At 32.1% G+C, this 26,812-nt stretch overlaps 1 protein-coding gene across 1 annotated transcript in view; it reads right to left on the reverse strand.

Annotated features, from left to right (window-relative positions):
• Window positions 1–26,812, reverse strand: part of LOC114337570 (uncharacterized) — a 255,111-nt gene that overhangs the window by 34,455 nt on the left and 193,844 nt on the right. The window contains exon 8 of the mRNA XM_050647708.1: window positions 14,825–15,248. Coding sequence (XP_050503665.1) covers window positions 14,825–15,248 — 424 coding nt within the window. The remainder of the gene's footprint in view (window positions 1–14,824; window positions 15,249–26,812) is intronic.

The raw sequence follows: 26,812 nt of genomic DNA on the forward strand, positions 1-26,812 counted from the left end.
ATACTTTTTAATATGTAGTTGGAACATATAACTTAACCAGTGTTTGGCTATGTGGCTATTTAGCAAGGACAGCGAGTTCACTGATGATTGACTGATAAGTCCGAAAACGTTTTAAACGTTAAAATTATTAGAAATCTCCAAAAGAAGTCGATTTTTATTTTTAAATTACGATTTTTTTGGCATCTATATTATACTACTGACGTCATCCATCTGGGCGTTATGACGTAGTCAATGATCTTTTTAATAAGAATAGGGGTCACGTGATAGCTCATTTGAAAGGGTATTCAAGTCTCTATTCAGTAATACAAACATTAACATAATTGTATATACAGCATGTCCATAATTAAATTAATTGGACTAAAAAGGGTAGTTCCCTAGGTTGGCTGTATACCATATAGTTAAAAAACTCTAACATGAAGTAAAAACCACTTCTATGTAATTGGTATATTTATTAAAAATTTTAAAAATCCCAATAAATTGAATAAAATGTGTCAAATTCAGAACGTTTTTGGACCTATCAGGCCATCATCAGTGAATTCAAATATTTGATAAATAGCCCCAGAACCAAACAATGGTTGAAATTATAATTCAATCTACATTAGGTTGCAGTAATATTGAGCAGGCTAAACGCCGATGTTAAAAGATATAACCTAGGCCAGGTTGGCCTAAGATGGTTGATTAAGTTTCTTGGTAGAGTTTCACCATGTTCTCGGAGGATATATCTTTTAACATCGACGTTAGGCCTGTTCAATATTACTACAACATAATGTAGATTGAATTATAATTTCAACCATTGCTTGGTTCTGGGGCTACTTAGCAAGTATTTGAATTCACTGATGATGGACTGATAGGTCTCAAAACGTTCTGAATTGGACACATTTTATTCAATCCATTGGAATTTTTAAAATTTTTAATAATTAATATTACATAGAAGTGGTTTTTACTTCATGTTAGAGTTTTTTAAATTAATTGAAACAAAAAGAAGAATGTATGTAATTTATTTAATTTAAAATACGTTTTACTGCTGGATACTAAAAATAATAATTGGTTCTGTTTGAATTGGATTTTAAAATTTTTAGAACTGAAAGGGAACCAGAAAATATAATGGCATTTTGGTCCTCCTCCTGTTGCACCTATTCTAGTGCCTTTGGAATTGCTATTGCCTCAGCTGCGGAGGTAGATGTGTACTTATGTAGCTTATATATTTTTGGAATACGTTTAAGTATTATTAGGTAGTGTGTAGTGGTGTGTAGTGGTGCAAAGAGCGAGAGTCCGGGGAAAAATATTACCAATAAGGTATGTGGACCACATTACTCCACAGTTCGGAGTTCCACTAAATCATTGCTTCAGAGTTGAAGAGGATAGAGAAAGATGAAGACAGCTTAACAAAAATCAGTGAAAAGTTTAGGGGTCATGATGTCTGAATCGGACGGCCGACTAGGAAAAAAATAGGAAACACATAATAAATATTTTCTAATGACATATTGCGTACGATATTGGAGAAACAGGAATTCAAAAGTATAGAATTTTCTATTGCGGTTCTTGTAATAAATTAGACGAATTATCGCCCAGCATACTATTTTAAATGGCGAATAAAAATCAAAAAACAAGAAAAATAATTAAAAAAAGCACGGATTTAATAAACAAATAATAACTTAATCGGGAATCATACACAACATTTAGTAAATAAACATCTGTATAACTTTGGAGTTCCCTGAAATATGCTATCGAGTTTAACCAAACAGTCTGAAGTAATGACAAACACTGGGTGATACTACCTGTTTAGATTATGGTATTAGCTGTGATTTATCTGTATACCCAAACACGAACGTAAACAAATTTATATAGCCATTCAGGTTTGAAATTACTTACGAATTAAATTTGTAATACAAACACAAAAATTTTAAAATTTTGCTGTACATATAAATGTAGGATTCGTTAAAGACAATCGTATTAACAGTTTTAATTATAGTCCCATTCAAAACAAAATACTTGTATATAAATCAATTCTAAAACCAATCTGGACATATGGAATCCAGCTATGGGGCACAGCGTCAAATTCAAACTTAGAAATACTTCAAAGGTTCCAAAATAAGGTTTTAAGAATAATAGTCAATGCCCCCTGGTACGTGCCAAATACAGCAATAGAAAGAGACTTGGAAATCCCCACCATCAAAAGTGAAATAAAACGACATAGTGAAAAATATCGGGATAGAGCAAATACGCATGTGAACCCCCTCGCGAGTGATCTATTTAACACAGTAGGTGAGGTGCGCCGCTTAAAAAAATTTAAACCAACGGACCTGATAAGCAGGTTTAACTAAGTGTATTCAGAATAACAAACAAATAACGGTTTTAAATAAATAGGTTAATTATGTAAAGCAAATAATTCACTGGAAATATTTCCTACATGTCCAATGTAAATATCCGACCATTTACTTATTGTCCTTCAATATTATATATGTGACAGATTGTAAATATACTGGGAGTTAAAAAAAAAAAAATTATAGTCCATTCAAATATTACATTTCTTAGGCCATACCTTGCATTTGTTAGAGGAGTCAATTTTATTTTTTAATGTGTAGTAGTGATCAGTAGAAGCTTAAGCTCAAGTTTTTGGGGTCACCACTCTTGTCCCCTGGCCGCAATCTTAGAAAAGGGATGCAAAGGGGCTTCGCGCTATATCTCGTAAACTACCAACGCTAAGAAAAATCTAATAAAACATTAAATGAAACAAATTAAATTTTCTACAATTTTGTTTCTATTACTTTTTATCGTAGTGACCAACAAAAATAAGTAATAAACATAAATAAGTAAAAAATTCTTAACAAGTTTCCTGTTGGAGGTTATAACTTTTTTTCAGTTCATTTTATAATAAAATAACATAAGAGCAAAAAATTTTCAGCATTTTTCAGCGAACAATTTTCACTATAAAGGTGTTTAATTCTATTTATTTATCTAGGTTTTACAGCGCTTCAAACTTGACCAGATTCTCAAATGCAGATAGGGATACAATAAAAATAAAACGTTAGGCTTACTTTTTTATCTATATATTGATTTATTCATACAATTTATTATGGTCTTAATATTTCTATGTTATTATTAAACTATTTTTGACCCTTTTCTCCACTATAAAACTTAGAACCTTAAGCATATATAGAAATGGCCCAAGAAGTTGTTCGAGGACAAATTCGCCGGTCCAGAAGAAGAATGACGCAACCGCAAAATTCAAAATTCTTTAGAAGAGCAAAATAATGAATTTTAAATATTTAAAATAGGGATTAAATGAAGAGTAACCGTACAGAAGCATCGGTATGGCGTTTGTTTTTTGACAACGATGGCTTTTATTTTCATCGATATTGGTTCGAATTTCATTATCTTAATTTACTCGCCCCATTTTCAACCCTATCTAGGTTCCAACCCTACAGTTGCGTCATTATGCATCTGAAACAAGGTCTAACATAGCTCATATTTCAGTAACGACGCAACTACCCTATAGTGAATCAGCACATTTTTACAGTTCGGTCTTTTTGTATCATCTTTACTTAGTATTTTAGTAGTTAATTGCGCAATAAACAGAAATTGACAAAATTTGCAGTTACGTCATTTTTCTTCCGTATTGGACTGAATATCTGCCTGCTATTACTTTTATTATTATAATTTTTCCTAGGTGGCACAGCAGTCGGTCCTCCTCTACTTAACTTATTCTTACAGTTGTGCTACATATTTGGCCACGTGCAGTCGTATAAAAAATTGTGAAAAGTATTTTGAGTTTTATAGATAATACCTATTATTGAGAGCCTTGTGGGTAAAATTTATATTTTTGTGATTAGATAAGCATTTTGTGTTTTTTGTAAGAGCACATCATGAGTGGTGGTTATTTTATTTGTAAGAAAACTCTAGGAAAACTTATTTGTCAGTGGGAAAGTCGAACCATCTTGGGGCTGGAAAAAGCATAGAAAATTTTGGATACCAATCCAAACTTCCAAGCCTCCAGTACCCCCGAGCTTATGAAAATCATCTTTGATGATTTTACTTTCACTTTCACATTTAACTTTCAATGCAGATGCACTGGAAACTAGAAGTGCATGTGGTTGCCGAAAAGCAGACCTCAAATATTCAGCAGTGTGCCTCTATTGTGGTGGTGAAAGTTGCAGCAACATCGTGGACATATCAACATTAATTATTGAAGAAAATGAATTGGTAGATGGATTACCGACAATGACGCCAACCGTTGATTGAAATATTTATATTCGCCCCCAATACATCAATCAACGATAATAGTATAGGAATGTTAAAATCATAATAAATAAATATATAGATAAAAAAATAAGCCCAAGGTTTTTTTTTATTGTTAGTCCATTCTTTGACGGTTTTTGCGGTAAATTTTAAAGAACCGCTTGGATTGACCTGAAATTTGGCATACATACAAAAAAAGTGGTATTGTGCCGATGTGTGCTTTTGCTCTGTGGGTGGGTACCACCACTTCTCGGGGGTGGAAATATTTAACCTCAAAATAACCTCGGAAATTTATAGATATTTCAATTCTGGGTAAAAAAATCTTATATACATACGACTTTTTCCGTAAATTGATATTTAGCAAGTTATTCACGATCGAAATAATTGATGATTTAATACATGAAAAATGCATGTCTTTGAGTGGATTTTCAAAAATATCTCTAAAATTATGCATTTTTACGAAAAAGTCATTATAGTCAAAAAGAAAACTATTAAATTAGTGAATGGAGTGGTGTTATTTAAATTATTATAGCAATAACACAACCTATACAGCCTACTTAAAATCGGGGTTTTTTCGAATTAACCTTGAATCAAACATTTTATCATTAAATAACGCAAGAAATAGAGATTTTTAGAAAAAAATTATAGAAACGTCTTTTAAATATTTTACTGATACCTTTAAAAGGTGATATGATAAAAGTGATTTGGATAAAAATGGCTGAGTTATTACAAAAACCAAACGATTATGTCGTTGAAAAATCAAAAGAATAATAACTTAAATTGCTGAAATTTCCACAAAAATTAAAATTAACATTATTCCATACACAATTAGGTTTATTTATAGCCTGACTACCTAAATTATTATAGCAATAACACAACCTAAGTTACAGCCTCCTTAAAATCGGAGTTTTTTTTGAATTAACCTTGAATCAAATATTTATCATTAAGTAACGCACGAAATAGAGATTTTAGAAAAAAATTGTGGAGACATTTTTTAAATATTTTACTAATACCTTTAAAAGGTGCTACGACAAAAGTAATTTGGATAAAAAATGGCGGAGTTATTACAAAAACAAAACGATTATGTCGTTGAAAAATCAAAAGAATAATAACTTAAATTGCTGAAATTTCCACAAAAATAAAAATTAACATTATTCCATAAACAAATAGGTTTATTTACAGCCTAACTACGCGTTCTGAGATTTTAACCAGTTTAAAGTGCTTAGGTTTGAAAAAAATTTCAATTTAGTGTTAAATTATTTTTTGATATTGTATAAATATTTTCCATTTTTCCAAAATTACTTGAAAACTAAAAGAAATCTGAAAAATATATATCAACGCTAAAATGTAGTATTTTTCATACTAAACCTTAGTTTAACCTTCAGTTATCTTGATGTCCCTAAGGTAAAAACTGAGTGAGATATTTATATTTTAAGTTTCCACGTAACTGTGAGAAGCAGTTTTGTAAGGCCTTTGAATCGCATGCTTCAAAAATCAAAGACCTCCAGAAAATCCAGCTTCTGAGTACTTTTAGCACTTACAATTTCTCACAAAATAAGCTATGGAATAATGAAATATCTTAAAAATTACAGAAGTTATCGTTAAAAAACCATATTGAAACTTATGTCGAATACTCTTTAAGCATTGATATAAGTATTTTATTTTTTTTTCATGAAAAAGGCGCATCGTATGAAAAAAAGGGAAGATATATTTTCTGTCATAAATTAAATAAGTAACTCAAAAATGCTTTTTAATTTGAAATACCTCAGTGGCGTACTATTTTTTTTAATTCAGATTAGTACCCGTATGCGCGCCAAGGGTGAATATAAAATTCTTAATAGTAAGTCTGTCAATAAATGCGTAATAACAACCTCTTAAAACCCACCAAATTTCATTTGCATGTCTCAACCGGTTTTAGAGCAATCAATAAATCTTCACTTTGTAAGAGAAATCTCAACACCCCGTATCTTGGAAAATACTTACTTTTTGAGTTATTTGCGAAAAACCGTCTAACAACGTGGTTCTTTTGTTGAAAAATGAACATATTCACTCCCATATAACTCGAAAAGTATTGACTTAGTGAAAAAATTTTATAGAACAAAAGTTGCTTAGAATTAGTAAATTTATCCATTTCGGGACTTATTTTGAACCTGTATTTTTTCACCCCCGAGAAGGGGTGAAACTCATCCCCAGGGCAAAAGTACACATCGGTACTATATCACTTATTTTCCTTAACTTATTAGCTATGTGAATGCCAAATTTCATATCAACCCAAGCGGTTGTTTAAAATTCACAGGTTTTGCAATATTTTACCGTGAGTGAATGATCTAATAAATCTATTTGTAGGGGTAATTTATAAGGGTTGAAAATATTATATACTTAATAAACTAAATTGCAAACATAAAATAAAGTTTAGACCACTACAAAATACATCATTACCTAATTTAAAGTTACAAAATATTTTTTATACAAATTCTTATTTAGAGGGTAGTTTTTAAGGGTTTAAAAATAGTTATAAACTATAAAATACATTTCAATATGAGAAACAATCAAATTCCTATATTTAACATACTATTTAACGTACCTATACATAATTTAGATTTAAGTAACGCTTATATCGGCTGTTTTTAATTTTTGGTAAAAAAGGGTAGTTTTCACCCCTCAAAAATAAAAAGCACACATTGTAGTCATATCACTTTTGAAGAGAAGGATAATATGAGCTTATTTGCAAAATTTCCTCTAAATCGGAGTGTGTGTGTGTTCACAAAGAGGGGATGGCATTAGATAAACTTTTGCCACAGATATTTGAAAGTTGAAGATTGAAGATGTCATATTAAATTTTTATTTTAGAATCTTTAAGAAATTGTATGATAATATCATTAATAGTTTTGGTATTGAAGCTTAGTAGATGTGAAATATTCAGCGGTAAACTTACATTCCGCTCCTGAAGTCTAGCAATTAGTGCTTTCGTATGGTTTTTATTAAGTTCACAATTAAAGATTATATGATTTAAATCTGCAGTAGAGTAGTTATCACATAAACAGAGAGAGTTGATACGCATTCCTATTTTAGCTAAATGTGCAGGAAAATTGTCATGGTTTAATCTTAAGCGACTTAGGGATGTGGAATAAAACCGATATAGTCAAATATATGTGGGATATTTTGCGGAAGTTGTGGGTATATGTAAGTGTATGGATTCCTCGAAGTTTGTACAAACTTAAGCCAAATAGTTTCCCATTTCTTTCTTACTTTTTTATGCAATTCTGGAATGTAATCGCTGGAGATTGTTAAATCTACTATTTCATTTAAAGTTGCCGAATTCTTTGCCATTTCATCCACTATCTCATTTTCTTTGATTCCAGCATGTCCTTTTACCCAGATAAAGACCAAGTCACTACTATTATTTTTAAATCAAGCGATTGTCTTTCTAATATGGCATAACAACTCATTGTTGTGTTTTTTTGGTTATTGGTTGTGATATTGCCTCAAAAGCAGATAAAGAATCTGATAGTATAACCGTGTCTCCAAAGTTCTGTTCAACCGCGTAAATTAGGGCTCTTTCAATAGCATAAAGTTCGGCAGTGAAGATAGATGTACCGGGTGTCCCAATAAGAATGGCTCTCGGCCATATCTCAGGAACCGTTTATAGTAGAGCATTGAAATAAAAAATCTTATAACAAAAGTTGCCTCAGGAAAAGCCTGGAAATTATTTTCATAATTGTGGGTCCACCGCTAGAGGGCGTAATTGAATATCAAAAATAAAAAAATCTAAATTTTACAAAATTTTCCTAATGAAGGGGCACTGGAAATCCGATTATTGTATTCTTCATCAAATTCTGCGTATATTTGATTTAACAAGTTTAACTCTACCTTTGCAAATAAGAGGTGGGGGTGAGTGGGAACCTTGTTATGAAAAAATGGCTGTAAGTCCGGTTCTGCTAAATAAAATTTTGAAAACTGGGTCTTGTTGAAGACAGATCTTTTTCTTCAATGTAAGCGTGATAATTTTGAACCATCCTAATAAGTAATAAGCCAGCTGGGAGGCGTTATTTAATTTTTTTCAAAAATCTAGTTTTCTTTGGAAAATATTAAATAAAAGTATGCATTTTTAATCATACTTTATAAAATTAGATTAAATTAGCAATAGAATAGCGAAAACCGCATGTCGATACCTTTTTTATATCTCGAGGTATCTCAAGAAACGTATAAATTTTATACATAACTGTTACTATCACCGGTAAACTAAGTTAATGAAAAGTAGTGTGCTGTGGAAAAAAACAAAATAACATTTTCCAGATGTCAACGTATAAAAATATAATTAATTAAAACAACAATATAAAGAGAAACAATACTATTAAAATTAAATATAACACAGAACAAAAAGAACTACTTAGTGACGACCTAAATATTCAAATTGTTGCCCATCATACACTACTCTAGAATACATTATCCAGAGAATTCTAAACGCCATTCAAAGCATATCGAGAGCAGAAATTGAGACTGCTGTTCAATCTACTCTTGAAAGAGTAAATGTTTGCAACGAAAATGATGGGCAAAAATTTGAACGTTTATGTCATCACTAAATAGTTGTTTTTATTTCTTTGTAATAGGGCTTTTCAACGCTTCTCATTTGTTTCGAGCCTCTGTCATATGCCGTATAATCCGTGTATAATATTAATATACGAGATATGAACGAGGCTCGAAACAAATGAGAAGCGTTGAAAAGACCTAATATACGTTGACAGCTGGAAAATGTTTCTTTGTTGTTTCCATAGCACACTACTTTTAATGAATTTCGTTTACCGGTGACAGTAACAGTTATGTTTTTAAATTTACACGTTTTGTAAGATATCTCGAGATAGAAAAAAGGTATTAACATGCGGTTTTCGCTATTCTGTTGCTAATTTTGTCTAATTTTGTAATATGGTATTAAAAATGCATGTTTGTATTTAATATTTTCCAAGGAACACTAGATTTCTGCAAAAAATTAAATAACGCCTTATAGCTGGCATATTACTCAGTAAGTTGGTTCGAAATCATAACTTTTACATTGAAGAAAAAGATCTGTCTTCAACAAGACCAAGTTTGCAAAATTTTATTAAGCAGAACCGGACTCACAGCCAGTTTTTCATAACAAGGTTCCCACTCACCCCCACCTCTTATTTCCAAAGGTAGACCTAAACTTGTCAAATCAAATATGCGTAGAATTTTATGAAGAATACGACGATCGGATTTCCAGTGCCCCTTCATTAGGAAAATTTTGTAAAATTTAGATTTTTTAATTTTTGATATTCAATTACGCCCTCTAGCGGTGGTCCCACAATTATGAAAATAATTTCCAGGCTTTTCCTGAGGCAACTTTTGTTATAAAATTTTTTATTTCAAAGCTCTACTATAAACGGTTCCTGAGATATGGCCGAGAGCCATTCTTATTGGGACACCCGGTACCTACATTTAGGTAGTCTAAAAGAATTACCACTTTTTATATTAGAAACATAATAAGCGCTACCTACACTATTACATGTTTTTGAACCATCTGTATAGATGTATTTATAATTAGAAAATTCAGATAAGATTAATTTTATAATTTTATTGTTTTGGCATGGTAAGTTTCTATATGTAGGTTTATGATCTTCGGAAAGATTGCGATTTCCTCAATAGAAAGGTTATATATGGGTAATATTTGTTTAGTGTTAATGCTAAAGTTGTTAGTTTCTAGATACTAAGCATCTGTAAGAGGGGGAGAACTAAATCGGAGTGGTTCTTTAGAATTTAGAGGTCTTGCAATATTTTACCGTTAACGAACGTACTATGTATTCCTATGAGAATTCGAGAATCTGGTCAAGTTTGGAGCGCTGTAAAATCTAGATAAATAAATAAAATTAAACAACTTTATAGTGAAAATTGTTCGTTGAAAAATTCTCTATAAAATCGCTATGATGTTATTTTATTGTAAAATGAACGGAAAAAAAGTTATAACCTCCAAAAGAAAACTTCTTACAAAATTTTCTTTCTTACAAAGTTTATAACTTTTTTGTTGGTCACTTGATGATTAAAAATAATAGATAAATAATTGTAGACAATTTAATTTGCTACATTTTATGTGTAATTAAATTTTCTGTATGGTTGCTACTTTAGGAGATACACCGTGAAAGCCCTTTGCTCCCCTTTTTCCAAGATGGCGGCCTGGGACAAGGGCGGCGACCCCAAATACTTGAACTTAAGCTTCTACTGAATCGCCCTACACATTAAAAAAATAAAATTGACTCCTCTGAGAAATGCAACCCTAAATGTAACATTTCAATGGACTATTAATAAAATAGACAATTAAATTATAAATTGGAAAAGACTGTAAGACTTGTACACAAGTAGGTCTAAGTAGGTCAAAACGGCAAACAGGTATATGTTCTCAAAAAATTTTTGATAGTGTGTAAAAAATGTTTTATTATCAGCTAAGTACTTTCAACACATAACGTGCCATCATCAGAGCTTCCTAAAAGGACATTTAAGGTAAGATTTTTTTTATAAAAAATGAGTGAAAAACTTACGTCCTCTTATAAAACCTTCATAGAAGAGCAATTGCTAAACGACACAATAAAATACATGGATACTGGGCAAAAGCCACAGATATCGGGTATAACAACCCCTTAAAATGAATAAAATCACATCTAAATTCTTTTATACAGGGTGAGTCATAACTATAGGGACATACACTAAGGACAGGTTATTTGGACCAAAATATGGCTATTGGGCCAAATATGCCTTAATAAAATGTCGCTGAGAAAAAAGATACAGGGTGTTAAAGTTAGTTTGTGTTTTTCGTTTTTTGCTAATAGTTTCCCTGTATATTTATAAATTTCTATCAAAATTGGCACAGAGGCATAATCTTAGACAAGAAATAGTATTTTATTTACAAGTTTACGTTTTGTCATAGAGCCACGTGGATCATTCCTGATAAACAAATTGAGTCTAAACTTTTTCTGATGAAACTTTTTAGTAATTTTATTAGAAAATATGACGTAAACATCATTTTTACGTAAAATTGGTACTCTTGTTTAAACACGATAATTTCAACCGTTTTCGATAAAACGCAATTGAAGATTTCAGGAACTCAGAAGGGGATATCAAATACCAAACTAATAAACAAAGTTGCAACTAACGTAAGGTTTCCGTTTTGATGATAAATCAAAAATTAAACACACTTTAACTTAAAAGAACTCACAAAAACTCAAACTAAATGTTCTACATGGTCTCCTCCGATTTCTATGCCTTTTCTAATTATTTTTATAAAGGATTTTCGGACGTTAAAAAAATATTATTCTGTCCCCTTATAAGATAAGCTGCATTTTGAATGTATCTCCAAAGTTCGTCTCGTGTATTAATTTCATTGGCATAAACTAAGGACTTCATATGTCCCCAAAAATAAAAATTTAGCGGGTTATACTCTAGGACTTCTTGGTGGCCATTGAAAATCACTGCCTCTGCCAATCCATCGTTGAGGAAATACGTCATTAAGTTGATTTCTAACAGCTAATGAAAAATGACTCTAAGCAGTTCGACTGCGTTTTTATTGAAAACGGTTGAAATTATCATGTTTAAACAAGAGTACCAATTTTACGTAAAAATGATGTTTACGTCATATTTTCTAATAAAAATTACTAAAAAGTTTCATCAGAAAAAGTTAAGATTCAATTTGCTCATCAGGAATGATCCACGTGGCGCCCTCTATGACAAAATGTAAAATTGTAGATACAATACTATTTCTTGTCTAAGATTATGCCTCTGTGCCAATTTTGATAGCAATTTTTAAATATACAGGGAAACTGTTAGCAAAAAACGAAAAACAAAAATTAATTTTAACATACTGTATCTTTTTTCTCAGCAACATTTTATTAAGGCATATTTGGCCCAATAGCCATATTTTGGTCCAAATAACCTGTCCTTAGTCTATGTCCCTATAGTTATGACTCACCCTGTATATTAAATATTAATATTTAATATACGCCTCGGTTGTAATTGACGCACAAGAAAAAAGTGCTTTAAAAATTAGAACAAGATAAGAATACATTACTGAATAATCACCCAGTGTTGACCCTTAGAATAAATTAGTAAGTTAAGGATCTACAAAAAAGTTACTGGTTGGTGTTTGATTAGATTGTAGCATTAAATAGACAACATAAAATAAAAAAAGTTAAACACGTGAAATTGTTATATATTTTAATTTGTCGCTATCGCTTGTACTATTTCGGCGACTTTAAAATAGTATTTCCGGTTGCAACTCTGGTACCGGAAGTCAGAGGTCAAATTTTTCACCTCGAATACAAGCTCTCATTCTACACCTTATTTATGTTTTATTATAGTTATTAGTGGTCGAAACTCTCAATGTTTTGTCAGGAATATAGGCTATTGATTATGTATTTTAGAAAGGAACTACAACGTTAACGGGGTTTTATTGCTTCATATAGTCAATGGACCTCTCAGTATGAAAAAATCGCGGAGTGCTACCATTTAAAGTGGTATTTTTGAGAAAAGGTTGAATTAGTCCCTAGGCACAGGGCGAATTAGGGTGAGTTCTATGCACTTTTGGTAAAAACACATCTACATGAAAATTGTTCCAGGTTAAAACTATAGAAATAGGTATCACATTTTAAAGTTAAAAATATTTTTTTTACAAACATATATTCAAAAGAAAAGCAAGAAAAAAACACGAAAGGGAGCAATTTTGTTTTTGTCCCAAAACTTTTTTCAATGGGGATATATGTATAGGCATTGCTTCATGCCTATTGCTTTATTTAGCATAGCTTATAAATAATAAGGACGTTTAATATAAGTCCTTATTATTTATAATTTCCAAATTATGATTTTTCAAAGTTTGCCACTCACAGCGATTTTGGGACATTTTCCTTATAACTTCGCAAACATTGTTCTGTAACTTTTTTCTACGCAGCATTGGGTATGTGCAACGTTACATGGAAAGAAAAGTCAATTATGTTTAAAATGGACTATCTTAAAAGGCTGTGTCACAATTTTTAAGCAAGATATGGTTTTTCAAATTTGTATACTTTTAATGATTTTTGATACATTTTACGATTATTTTGAAATTCCTTATTATAACTTTTTTTATTGTATATTTAGGTATATACATTGTGCAATAAAAAAAACTTATTTTATTTACGTTAAAACGTATTGTAAAAAATTCTAGGACTATTTTTAAACAAAATATGCTTTTTCAAAATGTATTGCAATAGGTCCCACTAAGCGGGAACCATATGGAAAATTTTTTTATTATTAACTTTATGAAAAAAAGCTATTCTTTATAAAATGCTCTGCATAGTCTAAAACCTAAGAAGCAATCATCAGATATAAAATTTTTTCAATAGTGTACGAGGTATGTTAAAAAATATGAATTTCGCTCAAGAGTACAGTAGCTTTATATTTCAAAATATCGAAAAGTGTTATTAAGAAAAGTTATTTGGAATTAAAAATTGTTATTGTATGCCATTATATTCTTTTGATTGAAAAAAATGAAAAATTTTAAAATTTTTCTCAAACTACGGATACCTTTGGATATTCTACGGATATCTTGTTTAAAAATAGTCCTAGAATTTTTTGCAATACACCATTTTAAAGTAGAGAAAATATGCTTTTTTTATTTTACCATGTATATACCTGAATGTACATAAAAGTATAAAATCATGAAAAAGCATAACTTGCTTAAAAATAGTCATACTACCTTATACAATAGACCATTTTAAAGGTAATTGAATTCTCTTTTTACTAACATTGCATATACCTAGAAATGCGTAAAAAAAGTTACAGAACAATGTTTGCGAAATAATGGGAAAATAGCCCAAAAATGCTGTAAGTGGCGAACTTTGATAAATCCTATTTTGGAAACTGTAAATCCAAGAGACCTCTACCACACGTCATTTTAACGAGGAAGGATAATAGTTATTTTTCGCTGAAGCAATGCCTACACTTATATCCCTGTGGAAAAAAGTTATGGGGCAAAAACAAAATTGCTTTATTTTGTGTTTTTTTCTTGTTATTCTTTTGAGTATATTTTTGTAAAAAAAATATTTTTGAACAAACTGGAACATGAAGTAAAAACCACTTCTATGTAAAAGGTATATTTACTAAATTTTTAGTAAAAGGTATTTTTAGTAAATATACCTTTTACATAGAAGTGGTTTTATGGTTTACTTCATGTTCCAGTTCGTTTAACTATAAGGTATACAGCCAACCCAGGGAACTACCTCTTCTTAGTTTAAATATTTTTGACTTTAAAATGTGATATTTTAATAGTAAATTTAACCTGGAACAATTTTCCTGTAGACGTGTTTGTACTAAAAGTGCATAGAACTCACCCTAATTCACCCTGTGCCTAGGGACTAATTCACCCCTTTCTCAAAAACGCACCCATTTAAATGACAGCACTCCGCGGGTTTTTCAAATTTAGAAGTTCATTGAGCATATTAGATAACAAAATCCCATTAATGTTGTAGTTCCTTTTAGCTCTATTATTTTAAATATAATCAATACCCTAATAATACAATTTTGAGAAAAAAAAACAAAAATATCTTACCTCGTCATATGGAGTTGGATGTATAAACGTCACCTCCCCACTGGCTCCCCGATACCTCAAATTCTTATGGCAGCTGGGCGTCTTGATATACTTCCAATGCCCCTCGAAAAACAGCGTATCAAAATCATCCGAAGCGTTCATACCAACAACGTTGAACCTCAATTCCACAACGTTGGACGTGGAGAAATACGTAAAAGGAATTAACCGACTTTTATCAACAGCACATAGACAGTCTTTCGGAACACCTGGCACATCATGCCAAGGAACTTCGTAGAACCTGAGGGTAGCTGAAGTGTTGCCGAAGCATTCGAGTTGGTTGGTGTCTTTGCTGATGACTGTTTCGCAGCGGCGGTTCTTCACGATCATTTCGGTGATGGTGATTTTGATGCGTTCGTCCTTTTTTACTTCAAAGCGGTAAACACAACTAGAGAAAAAGAAATATATTAATATATATTATATTCTTATGGAATCAGAAATATCATACAATTTACTATTTTTACCGGTGGGGCCAGTTAACAGAGACAGTTTCCGTAGATAGAGAAATAAGACAAGGGCGCACTCTCTTCCCGATGTTATTTAATATGTACATACCTACTCTGATCATATTCCCGAGATAGCACTGGGATAACTACAGGAAGGCGTATTAGTCAACGGAGTGCCTCTAAACAACATTATATATACCACCGACGTAGTAATTTTTGCAGATAGCTTAGATGGTTAGGAAAGAATAATGTCGTGTATATTAGATAGACATATAGATATAAGATAGATAGATATAAGTAGAGAACATGGACTTGATCTTAATACGAAAAAAAAAAAACAGAGTACATGGTAGTCAGTAGTGCGAAATATTTAAATACACGGATTTTGGCTAATCAACAACCAATTGACGGGATGGACAGCTACACATACCTTGGTACAAATACAAACAGCCAATGGGACTCGGACAAACATAAGTTTGGGAATATGATTCAAAACTCGATGATGCGCAGTGGTTCTTGTTTACTAGCGTTACCATGGAAACGGCCAGTTTGCTGATCGCCAGTGTCGTAGTTAGAAGTGCATTACGTATCGCAGAGAGTGTTTAACTTATTGGTTTGATCGTGTTGGATATTTTATTAATAGTTTTTAGCTTAGTGTTTGGTATATTAGTAGTAGTAATTAGTGTATTATTAAGACATTTAGTGTATCTCTAGTGCGTTAAGTTAAGTCATTAGTTATTTAACAATATGCCTCATAAAAAGATAGGAATCAAAGGGCTGGGATTGAATAGCCAAGCAAAGGCAATCATTTATAATGTTACTACATTTATGGAACAAGAGGCAGCACATTTCAAAACAACCGAAAACCTGTTAATACCTTTAAGTAAATTGACGTAAGTATTGTTAATGACATTTTATTTTCTTGATATTAAAGTTACTATTATTCTTATTTTCTTATTATAATTGTATTTACGAAGTTTCATCAGATTCTTCTTCTTCTTCTTTAGCCCATTTCTATCCACCTTTGGACATAGGCTTTCCCCAAATCTTTCAATATCTGTCTGTCCTTGGCTGCGCTTTTCCAGTGAGTTCCTGCAGCTGCGTCCACGGTCTCCTGTTTTGTATTTCAGCATTCCATCTTTTATCTTCCTGTCTCGCATTGTGGCCTGCAAATCTCCACTTTAACCCTGAATATGCTCAGTTACATTTTTTACGTTTGTTTTCTCTCTTATCCATTTGTTTGGTTTTATGTCTTGAAGTGTTATTCCCAACATGGAATAAAACATGAATTAATACAATAGATATTTTCTGTGAGTCCTTTCTATTTTGTTTATGTTGGCCTTTGTTAATGTCCATGTTTATGAGCCATACGTCCTAACAGGAAGGATGCTCTGATCAAATACACAAGTTTTTATTTAGGCACTGTTTCTTCTTTCACGCCAATCTTTTGCAATATTTTCGTTTAGTAACATTTAACATTGGTAATTGTAGGGATAGAATTCTAGCAGCGACGGGTATAAGCAAAAACACCTTAACCGAAATAAGAAAAGAATGTAGAGACGTAAATAAAAATGGAGCGACTAGTTTATCTTTTAAAAGTCCAAAAAGAAAACGTTGTCGTTCCAAAAAAATTGAATTGAGCATTGGACAAGTGAAAACTATCAAAAATATTATATACGACTTCTACACCATCGAGAAAAGATTCCCTACAATTAATGGTAAATAGTTTAAAAGTTAAAAAACTATTAGTTAATGGGAAATTGATACCTATATTTTTTATGGTAAATAAAATAGAGTAAGTAAAATTATAAAACAATTGTTTGTACCCGTTTAGAACGAAATAAAAGTTTTTTCGTAAACTCACTGATATAGTTGCATTTTTAACAAAAATGGTAGATAGATACAATTCTTTTACAATTTTATTTACTTAAAGTATAAAAGAAGATTTACTTTCCAAATATTTTAACGATTTCTATTTATTTAAGGTATCCATCAAAAACTAAAGAACAAACAAATGGAATTTCCAGGGTCAAAGGAAACATGAAGGAAAACGATAATTGGATTAGGCTTTAGGTAACATAGTAAAAGTAATTACTCAGCTTAAAAAATAAAATTGTATAATGGATAATGTATTTTAAATTAAATTGATATTTTGTTGACATCGTTTTAGTTCAACTTTCTACAATTAACAGTTATGAAGAATGTTTTTTCAAAAGTACCAAGTATTTATAATCGATAATTTGTTTAGATTTCGATTTCCGAAAAACTTCAAATTCCGGAATAGATATCTTAGAACCATCCGAAGAATCGTAATTAAAACTTTGTTTAGAATCATTGTTTAGAAAATAAATACATTAGAATTAGTAAAAATAAACACTTGTTTAATTTTTTTTATAGTTGAAATCCTTCCTTCCTTCCTTCCTGATAATGTTATTAAATAATTGTAAATATTGAGGAATTTGTCATATATTAAAGTACTCCTAATATTTTGCTCATTATTTTATAAAATGCAACTGACTATAAGCTTCATAATTATTAAAAACTATGAAAATAAAAAGAAACAAATTCATTCTTCGCTTTAATTAAATATAATTTAGGTGCTATTATAATTTACTTATAAAAATTTATTTCAAATCTGCCTGTTTTCGTCCGCCACTGGTAGAAATGGTTTGCTTGTCTGCGCGAAACGCTACGTCGCAATCCCAAACTTATGTTTGTCCGACTCTAGTCAGTAGTGCGAAATATTTAAATACACGGATTTTGGCTAATCAACAACCAATTGACGGGATGGACAGCTACACATACCTTGGTACAAATACAAACAGCCAATGGGATGTAATCTCATGTACTTAGACTATTGCATACTTACATAGCACTTAGACTATTGCAAATTTAGTTGTTAATATTTTGAAGTTTAGAAAAAAAAATTTTGATAAAATTTTTTTTTCTCCGAGTAGAAGGGCTTGTAACGGTTCAATACGTTACGAGAGTATTTTTTAGAACTCTTTAATTATTTTTAGAATTTATTTTCTTTTTCCTTACTTCTGTTGGAGTTTATCATTCTCTTTACTTTCACTCCAACAGAAGTTTTCTTTTTTGTTACATTGGCTTTTGTAATGATGAAATCTCTTTTCAGAAGTAATGATATACCACTTAATACTAAAATCTCTTTCATTAGATGCCATGTAACCATTTTCTACGTTATTATTCGGAGTACAAGCCTGGACACTTTCTAAACCTTCTTTAAGAATACTCAAGGCCTTCGAGATATGATGTTAGAGACGCATTTTAAGAATTTCATGATTGAATCGTATAACTTATATTGAGGTCCTACGTAGAATGGGCAGGGAATGTAAGATTATTAACACAATCAAAGAGCGCAAACTAGAATATATGGGCCATACTATGAAGAATAGACAGAGATGTGGGTTGTTGCAACTCATCCTTTCTCCTTCATCTTGTAGGGACTATCCATTTCGGATGTTGGCAATCATCATGGAAACCTGTACTCTGCACACTGCTGCTCCAACAACATTTCTGGTAGTTCTGTTGAACCACCTACGTAGATTTTTCAGCCAAAATCCTTTACCCTCCTGGTCCACGTTTTCCTTCTAATTTTCCTTGCAAAATTGGTTCTTCTTCTTTTTTACGTGCCATCTTCGCGACGCAGGTTGGCAATCATCATTGCTATTCTCATTGTTGACACTACAGCCCGAAAGAGTACAGTTGAGCTGCATCCAAACCATTCTCTGAGATTTCTCAGCCAGGGCATTTTTGTCCTACCTATGCTGCACCTTCCTTGAATCTTTCCCTGCATAATTAATATTAGGAGTTCATATCTGTCACCACGTGTTATTGGTTGCAGCAGTCCATATCCTGACTGTTTTTCGTGATGTGTCCGAGGTATTCGATTTTGGCTGTTTTTATTGTGGTTAACACAGCTTTTTTTATTTTTGAATTATCAACAAAACATCTAGATTAGTAACGTGAGCGGTATAATATATCTTTAGGATTCTAAGATAAAGCAACATTTCGATTTTTTGATGGACTTTTTTCATGTATGTAGAATACGTTATTCCTAATAGACGTTTTCTAAACGTCTTAACATGTTGTAACGTGCTTTAAAAAATATTTCTACAAAATTTTGGCAAAGCAAAAGATGCAAATAAAATTTTCTTTATATAAATATAAAGGTCTAACCGAAAATATTAAATACAATTCTAACAAAATAAGACCTAATCTCTCAAGTAATCTTATTATTTATATACAGAACTTAATTTTCAAGTCAAAAATTACAAAATTGAACAATATTATTATGAAACGGTTTTTGTGCTCTTGGTGCTTATGAAAAAACATAGTATCCACCAGAATTTTAAATGCGCTTTTACCAAATTTCAATGCACCTCCACCAAAATTTTAAGGTTTTATCTCTGCTTTATTTTAGTTTTTACAATAAGCTTAAAGCGCTGTATGTATCTAACGATCCTCTAGAAAAATCTTATTGTACCTTCTGTGAATGACACTTAAAATTAACTGAAATAAAATTATTAAGGTAACTTCACCTTGGTTAACAAGTTATGCTCTTATAATAAGTTTTCTTTTTCGTAAACGTCTGGACATGTTGAAGTAGAAAAACTATCGCCCTTTATCCAACTTTACCAAATACCAGTCTGTCTCTATCTATAACCGAAATCTTCTTTCTTCTTTTAGCCCATTCCTATCCAACTTTGGACATAGGCCTTCCCCAAATCTTTCCATTTCCGTCTGTCCTTGGCTGCGCTTTTCCAGTTAGTTCCTGCAGCTTTAACAATATCGTCCTTCCATCGCATCTGAGGTCTTCCTCGTCCTATTCTTCCTGTCCACGGTCTCCAGTTTTTTATTTCAGCATTCCATCTTTTATCTTCCTGTCTCGCATTGTGGCCCGCAAATCTCCATTTTAACCCTGTTATATGTTCAGTTAAATTTTTTTTACTTTTGTTTTCTCTCTTATCCATTTGTTTGATTTTCTGTCTTGTAGTTTTATTCCCAACATGGATCTTTCCATTTTTCTCTGAGTTATTTCAATTCTGTTTATGTTAATATTTAGTGTATGTTATTTTCTTTGTTAGTCTATTGGTTATAATTCTAAAAATGGTTTTGTACATTTGTGAGAGTAGTGAGATAGATCTGTAGTTTTTTAAGTCTCTTTTGTCTCCTTTTTTGAATAGCAATATTGTAATCCTCTCATTCCAGTCGTGAGGTATTTCTGCCTTGTGTAGACATAGATTAAATAGGAGTTTTAGCTCCTCTATAATAGCTTGGTTACCTTCCTTAAGCAGTTCAGCAAGGATACCATCTGGACCGGTAACTTTGTTATTTTTCATTTCAGATAGGGCGGTTTCGATTTCATGGACGTCTATACATATAAGGTAGAATTTCAGAGTTGACATTTTTGATTCTTCTTTTTAGATTTTCTTTTGAGTTATTATCAGGCTCCTGTTTTGTGTCATATAATTCGCTAACCGAAATAAATTAGTAGAATAGCATAGAGGACACTAAATCGTCTACTTTATTCAACGTCACATCCACGTCTATACAGTAAGTGTAAGACGTCTTCGACTTGGATGCGATCTTTATGCCTTTGTCAGGTCTATAAAACACAGATATGCTAGTTTTTTGTACTCGATGGCCTTTTTTGTAATTTGTCTTAGTCTACGCAGGATCTTCTAGATCTTAGTCCGTGTTGTTCATCTGATAAAATTGTTAATTTATTGGTTTTTGGTGGTTAGGAGTTTTGCGGTTAGCTTAAGTGCCCTGTTCAGTGGATTTATACCTCTATAATTGTTGGGGTCTGACGTCTATGTACTACAGTTAACTTGAATACTTTTCTGACTTTGATCGGAAAACCATGGTGGAGCATGATCCAGTCTACTCGTTAAAGCTCTTAGATTTTTAACGACTGTTACGAGGAGAGGGTTATAGTATTCTCTCGAGGTCTCTTTCTACCGTCGTGTTTACTCCTTTCTTCACCCTAACCTTACACTCGACTGTTGAGAGGGTTGCTTTCACCAATTTCACTAAGTGTATTGGATATTAAATTGTAACATGGCTTTGTATAGTGAGCTTCTGTCTACGTTGTTCATATGCACATCTAAAATCCACAAACAAATGATGAGTATCAACTCCATACTGATATATTTTCTTTACAAAACTTGTCTTAAAAGGAATATATAATAATAGTTGACTTTTCTTTGTGAAACCCACATTTGACAATATCCGGATAGTCCCTCGTTAAAGAATGTAGATCAATGTTCTATTGGTCACGTTTAGGATGGTAATGCCAATGTAGTTATCAAAAATTGTTTGGCCTCCTTTCTTTTGAATAGGTAGAATTATACCTACGTTGCAGCCTTCTGGTAGTTTACCTGCACCCAAATCAGTTCTGCTAGCCTACTTATACTAAAGGCCAGATTTTTTGTGCCATGATTTAAAGAAGGAATGTAGGAGTTTTGTTTTCTTTCAATTTTTGTATTGCTTTAATGATTCTTCCTCTGCTGGGATCTAATCTTTCTCTCTCTCGTCATCCATGTCTTCGTGAGCTGGATTTCTCCTTCATGCAATCTCATCTCACTTCTTATATTTAGTCTACCCTCAAAACTTTCTACCTACCTTTCTAGTATCTGGTCCTGATCACTGGGTTAATAAATTAACAAAGGGGTGAGGGTAGGGGTGAATATAAAAAATATAAGGGGCTTTTTGCGACGTTCGTGATTGAGATAGTGCACCAAAATTTGGGTATAAGTAGACCATGACATTAGTAAGTAAAATCCCCAGAGCCGGAAACCAGAGTGGGAAAGGAAGGTAGTTATAAGGGGTCAAAGTCCCGTTTTTTATTATTTTTTTTGTGACGCTCCTGATCGAGATAATACACCAAAATTTGGGAATAAGTAGGTCATGACGTAAATAATTAAAATCTCCAGGAGTGCAACGCTACGTGGCCGACAAAGGGGTGGGCAGGAGTGAATATAAAAAAATGTAAGGGGTTTTTTGCGACGTTCGTGATTGAGATAGTGCACAAAAATTTGGAAATAAGTAGACCATGATATAGCTAATATCCCCAGAGGCAGAAACTACAGTGGCGGACGAGGGTAGTTATAAGGGGTAAAATTCGCGGTTTTTATTATTTTTTTTTGTGGCGCTAATGATGGAAATAGTGCACAAAAATTTGGGAGTAAGTAGGTCATGACGTAACTAAGTAAAATCTCTAGGGGCGGAACGCTGCTTGGGGTACAAAGGGGTGGTAGACAGGGGAGAGTATAAAAATATATGGGGGTTTTTTTGCCGTTCGTGATCGAGATATTGCACCAAAATTTGGGATTAAGTAGATCATGACATTACTAAGTAAAATCTCCAGGGGCGGAACGCTGCGTGGGGGACAAATGTTGTGCCAGGTCACAAAGAAAATACTACACACTGCGACTTTGGCCCCTTAAAACTACCCTCATCCCCAACTCTGGTTTCCGGCTCTGGGGATTTTACTTAGCTAAGTCATGGTCTACTCATTCCCAAATTTTGGTGCACTATCTCAATCTAGAACGTCGCAAAAAACCCCTTTTATTTTTTATATTCACACCTACCCCCATCCCTTTATCGGCCACGCAGCGTTCCACCCCTGGAAATTATACTTAGTTACGTCATGACCTACTTATTCCCAAATTTTGGTGCACGTCTCGATCATGAGTGTCACAAAAAAAATAATAAAAACGGCGATTTTGACCCCTTATAACTACCCTCGTCCCCCACCTCAGGTTTTCGGCTCTGAGGATTTTACTTAGTTATGTCATGGTCTACTTATTCCCAAATTTTGGTGCACCCTCTCAATCACGAACATCGCAAAAAACCCCTTATATTTTTTGCATTCACCCCCGCTCCACCCTTTTGTCGGCCTCGCAGCGTGCCACCCCTGTAGATTTTACTTAGTTACGTCATGACCTCCTTATTTCCAAATTTTGGCGCACTATCTCGATCATGAGCGTCACAAAAAAAAATAATAAAAACGGCGATTTTGACCCCTTATAACTGCCCTCGTCCCCCACTCTGGTTTCCGGCTCTGGAAATTTCACTTAGTAATGTCATGGTCTACTTATTCCCAAATTTTGGTCCACTATCTCAATCACGAACGTCGCAAAAAACCCCTTATATTTTTTATATTCACCCCTACCCCCACCCCTTTGTTGGCCACGCAGCATTCCGTCCCTAGAGGTTTTACTTAGTTACGTCATGACCTACTTATTCCCAAATTTTGGTGCACTATCTCGATCATGAGCGTCACAAAAAAAAATAAAAACCGCGACTTTGACCCCTTATAACTACCCTCGGCCCCAACTCTGGTTTCCGGCTGTTGGTGAAAGTCATGTACACAACTAATTCAACATATCCCCGTATAGTTTTTCCATATTACTTATCACGCACGAAATCCGCTTCTATCTCTCCAACTATGATGAAGCTTCAAATAGGACAAAACCTCACAATTTTTTCAGAATGGATCGATTTGTTTGAAAATTTGAGAATTAATTGTGGATAGTCCAAGGATCAAAATCTATATCATGCCAAAGGCGCTTTTACCATGGGGTAGTTGCCACCCCATCTCGGGGGTGGAAATTTTTTATTATATTTTAATCTCAAAAGGTGGTAAAAACGTTTATTTTAAGCAAAAAACGTTCTATACTACATTCGCTCTCGCGAGATTTTTTTTGACACTGACGTTAGTAATTTCTTTTTTGAAAAATTCAGTTGTCAGAAGTGACTGGAAATTACTACAAAACCAACGCACCTGCTCATATCCAATATTATTAATAGTAAACAGACATAAAAATAACATAAACCTTACGCCAATCAATATTTATTTATTTAAACCATTATAATGTATTGATAGCAAATGAGAAAATTATTTATTGTACAAAATAAAAATATTTTGTAGAAATAAACTTCACAAAATTTTATGAGATTAGTAGACACTCCCACTATTTCTAATAATTCTTCTTTTTTAAATGAAAGATTAAGTTGATTTGAGTTGATTTTAGCAGTTAATAGTGTGAGGTAGGAATTTTTGTGTTGTACGTTTCCTATTCTGAATGTCTCAAAAAAAATCTCACGAGAGCGAATGTAGTATATACATTTTTTGATAAAATTGATAGTTTTCGATTTATTCGCTATCGAAAGTGTTAGTTTTATATCGAAAAAATCAATGTTTTTAACGAGTTTTCTGCTAATAACTCCAAAAGTTTTCGTTTTATCAAAATAACTTTACTTAACAAAAATTTACCTTTTGAAAAAATAAACAAAACCGTTTTTTTTTTTAATTTTCTTTAAGACCAATAGTAATCGAGCTATACTTTATTGTTGGCTCTTCTTCGTCAAATACTAAATATCGTTTTTTTTTTAATTTTCTTTAAGACCAATAGTAATCGAGCTATACTTTATTGTTGGCTCTTCTTCGTCAAATACTAAATATTGTAGTTTCAAAGTCAAAAGACGGGAAAACTATGCATTTTTTGAGGACAACTTGTTCTAACTAATTTAAAGTATTTAAAAATATCTATCTCCAGAAGTAAAAAAAAGTCTCAATCTCAAAAATTAAGTGACCTATATTGAAAAGAATATCATTCCCTATTTTTTTCAGCGAAAACAGTGTTCGGAAGCAACCCCCTAATCACCACCCTAATTAAAATTAGTCATTAACCTTATTTGGTCTTTTTTATTTATGTATTATTAATAGGTTCTAGAAGTTTGACGGGCTTAAAATGATTAGTTTTAAAAAAAATGGAATTAAAAGCGAATAACGAGTTTTTGTAGTTTGGAAAAAAATGGCGTTTTATTCAGAATAGCAAGATTAGCATCAGAGTTACGAAAAAATGTTTAAATATGAAATTGTAGCCTATTTAGTTCCCAAGAACATGGTTTGCAATAATTTTTTCAACATCCAAAATTGTGTGAGCTATTTACAATTTAAACTTGTAATAACATTCAAAAACCACCTTTACGAACCATTTCAAAGTCACCTGTTTTTGCGACTGAGGATTTTAAAAAGATTTGATATTAATAGGCTTATAGAGCTTGTAAAAACCTACAAAATTCTTTTTTCAACCTTTCTAAAGTAAAAAATAAAACAGTTACGGTTAAAAATTCAATATATTTTTTTGAAAAACAAATAAAGAAAAACCATTTGGAAGCACAACAATGTAAGTTAGTGGTGTTTTTAGTCATTGGCCTTATTCATTCTTATTTATTTATGTATTATTAATAGATTCTAGAAGTTTGATTGGCTTAGAATGATTAGTATTTAAAAAACTGGAGTTAAAATCAAATAAAGAATTTTTGTAGTTTGGTAAAAATGCCATTTTTTTCAGAAGAGGAAGATTAGCATCAGAGATACGAAAGAAAGTTTTAATATAAAATTGTAGGTTATATAATTACCAAGAACTTGGTTTGAAAAAAATTTTTCTTCGGCAAAAATTGAGTGAATCGTAAATGAGTATATTAAAAAACATTGATTTTTAGATATAAAACTAACATGTTGTTCTGAAGCTATTTTCTTGTGGCATTTTTATAATCAAGTATATTCAAATGGGAAATAAGCCACAATTTTACCTAAAAATGATTTTATTAACGTTTCGACGCCCAAAATAAACGTATATAGTATAAATATATATAACGTATAAATAGTCGAAACGTTAATAAAATCATTTTTAGGTAAAATTGTGGCTTATTTCCCATTTGAATATACTTGATTATAAAACTAACACTTTCGATAGCGATTAAATCGAAAACTATTAATTTTATCAAAAAATGTATAGACCATTTTTTGCTTAGAATTAATGTTTTTATCAACTTTTGCGGTCAAAATATAAAAAATTTCCACCCCCGAGATGGGGTGGCAACCACCCCCATGGTAAAAGCGCCTTTCAGCATCCTATAGATTTTGATCCTTGGACTATCCACTATTTATTCTCGAATTTTCAAGCAGATCGATCCATTCTGTAAAAATTGCGAGGTGAAAAGCTTCGGTTCCTGGCCTATATAATTAACGTCTTGAGATGTTGAAGTGGAAAAACTATCGTACTTTATCTAACTTTCCTTAATACCAGTCTGTACTCTATTTATAACCGAAATAAATTAGTAGACTAGCATAGAGGAAACTGAATCGTCTACTTTATTAAACGTGACATCAACATTACATAGTTGTTAGTAGCGCACCCCCACGGTTTCTCTCAAAGCGTAATTTTCACGGGAATTTAATTTCCATCGCTTTATCGAGTTGCTGGTATTAAATTTAATAACAATTCCTAGCGGAAAATTTTGTTGTGAATAATCCCCTATTATAAGTGGTGAGGGTTGATTAAATATTTTATATTTCAATTTCAACCCGCTTTGGTCAAGTCCGGTTGGATTTGGTTATATCTGTCGATGAAATTTAAATTGAGTTATATATGTATATATACAGGGAGTTTCATTGGGAAACGGAAAT

Source organism: Diabrotica virgifera, chromosome 3 (genome assembly GCF_917563875.1).
Source record: "Diabrotica virgifera virgifera chromosome 3, PGI_DIABVI_V3a".
NCBI lineage: Eukaryota > Metazoa > Arthropoda > Insecta > Coleoptera > Chrysomelidae > Diabrotica > Diabrotica virgifera.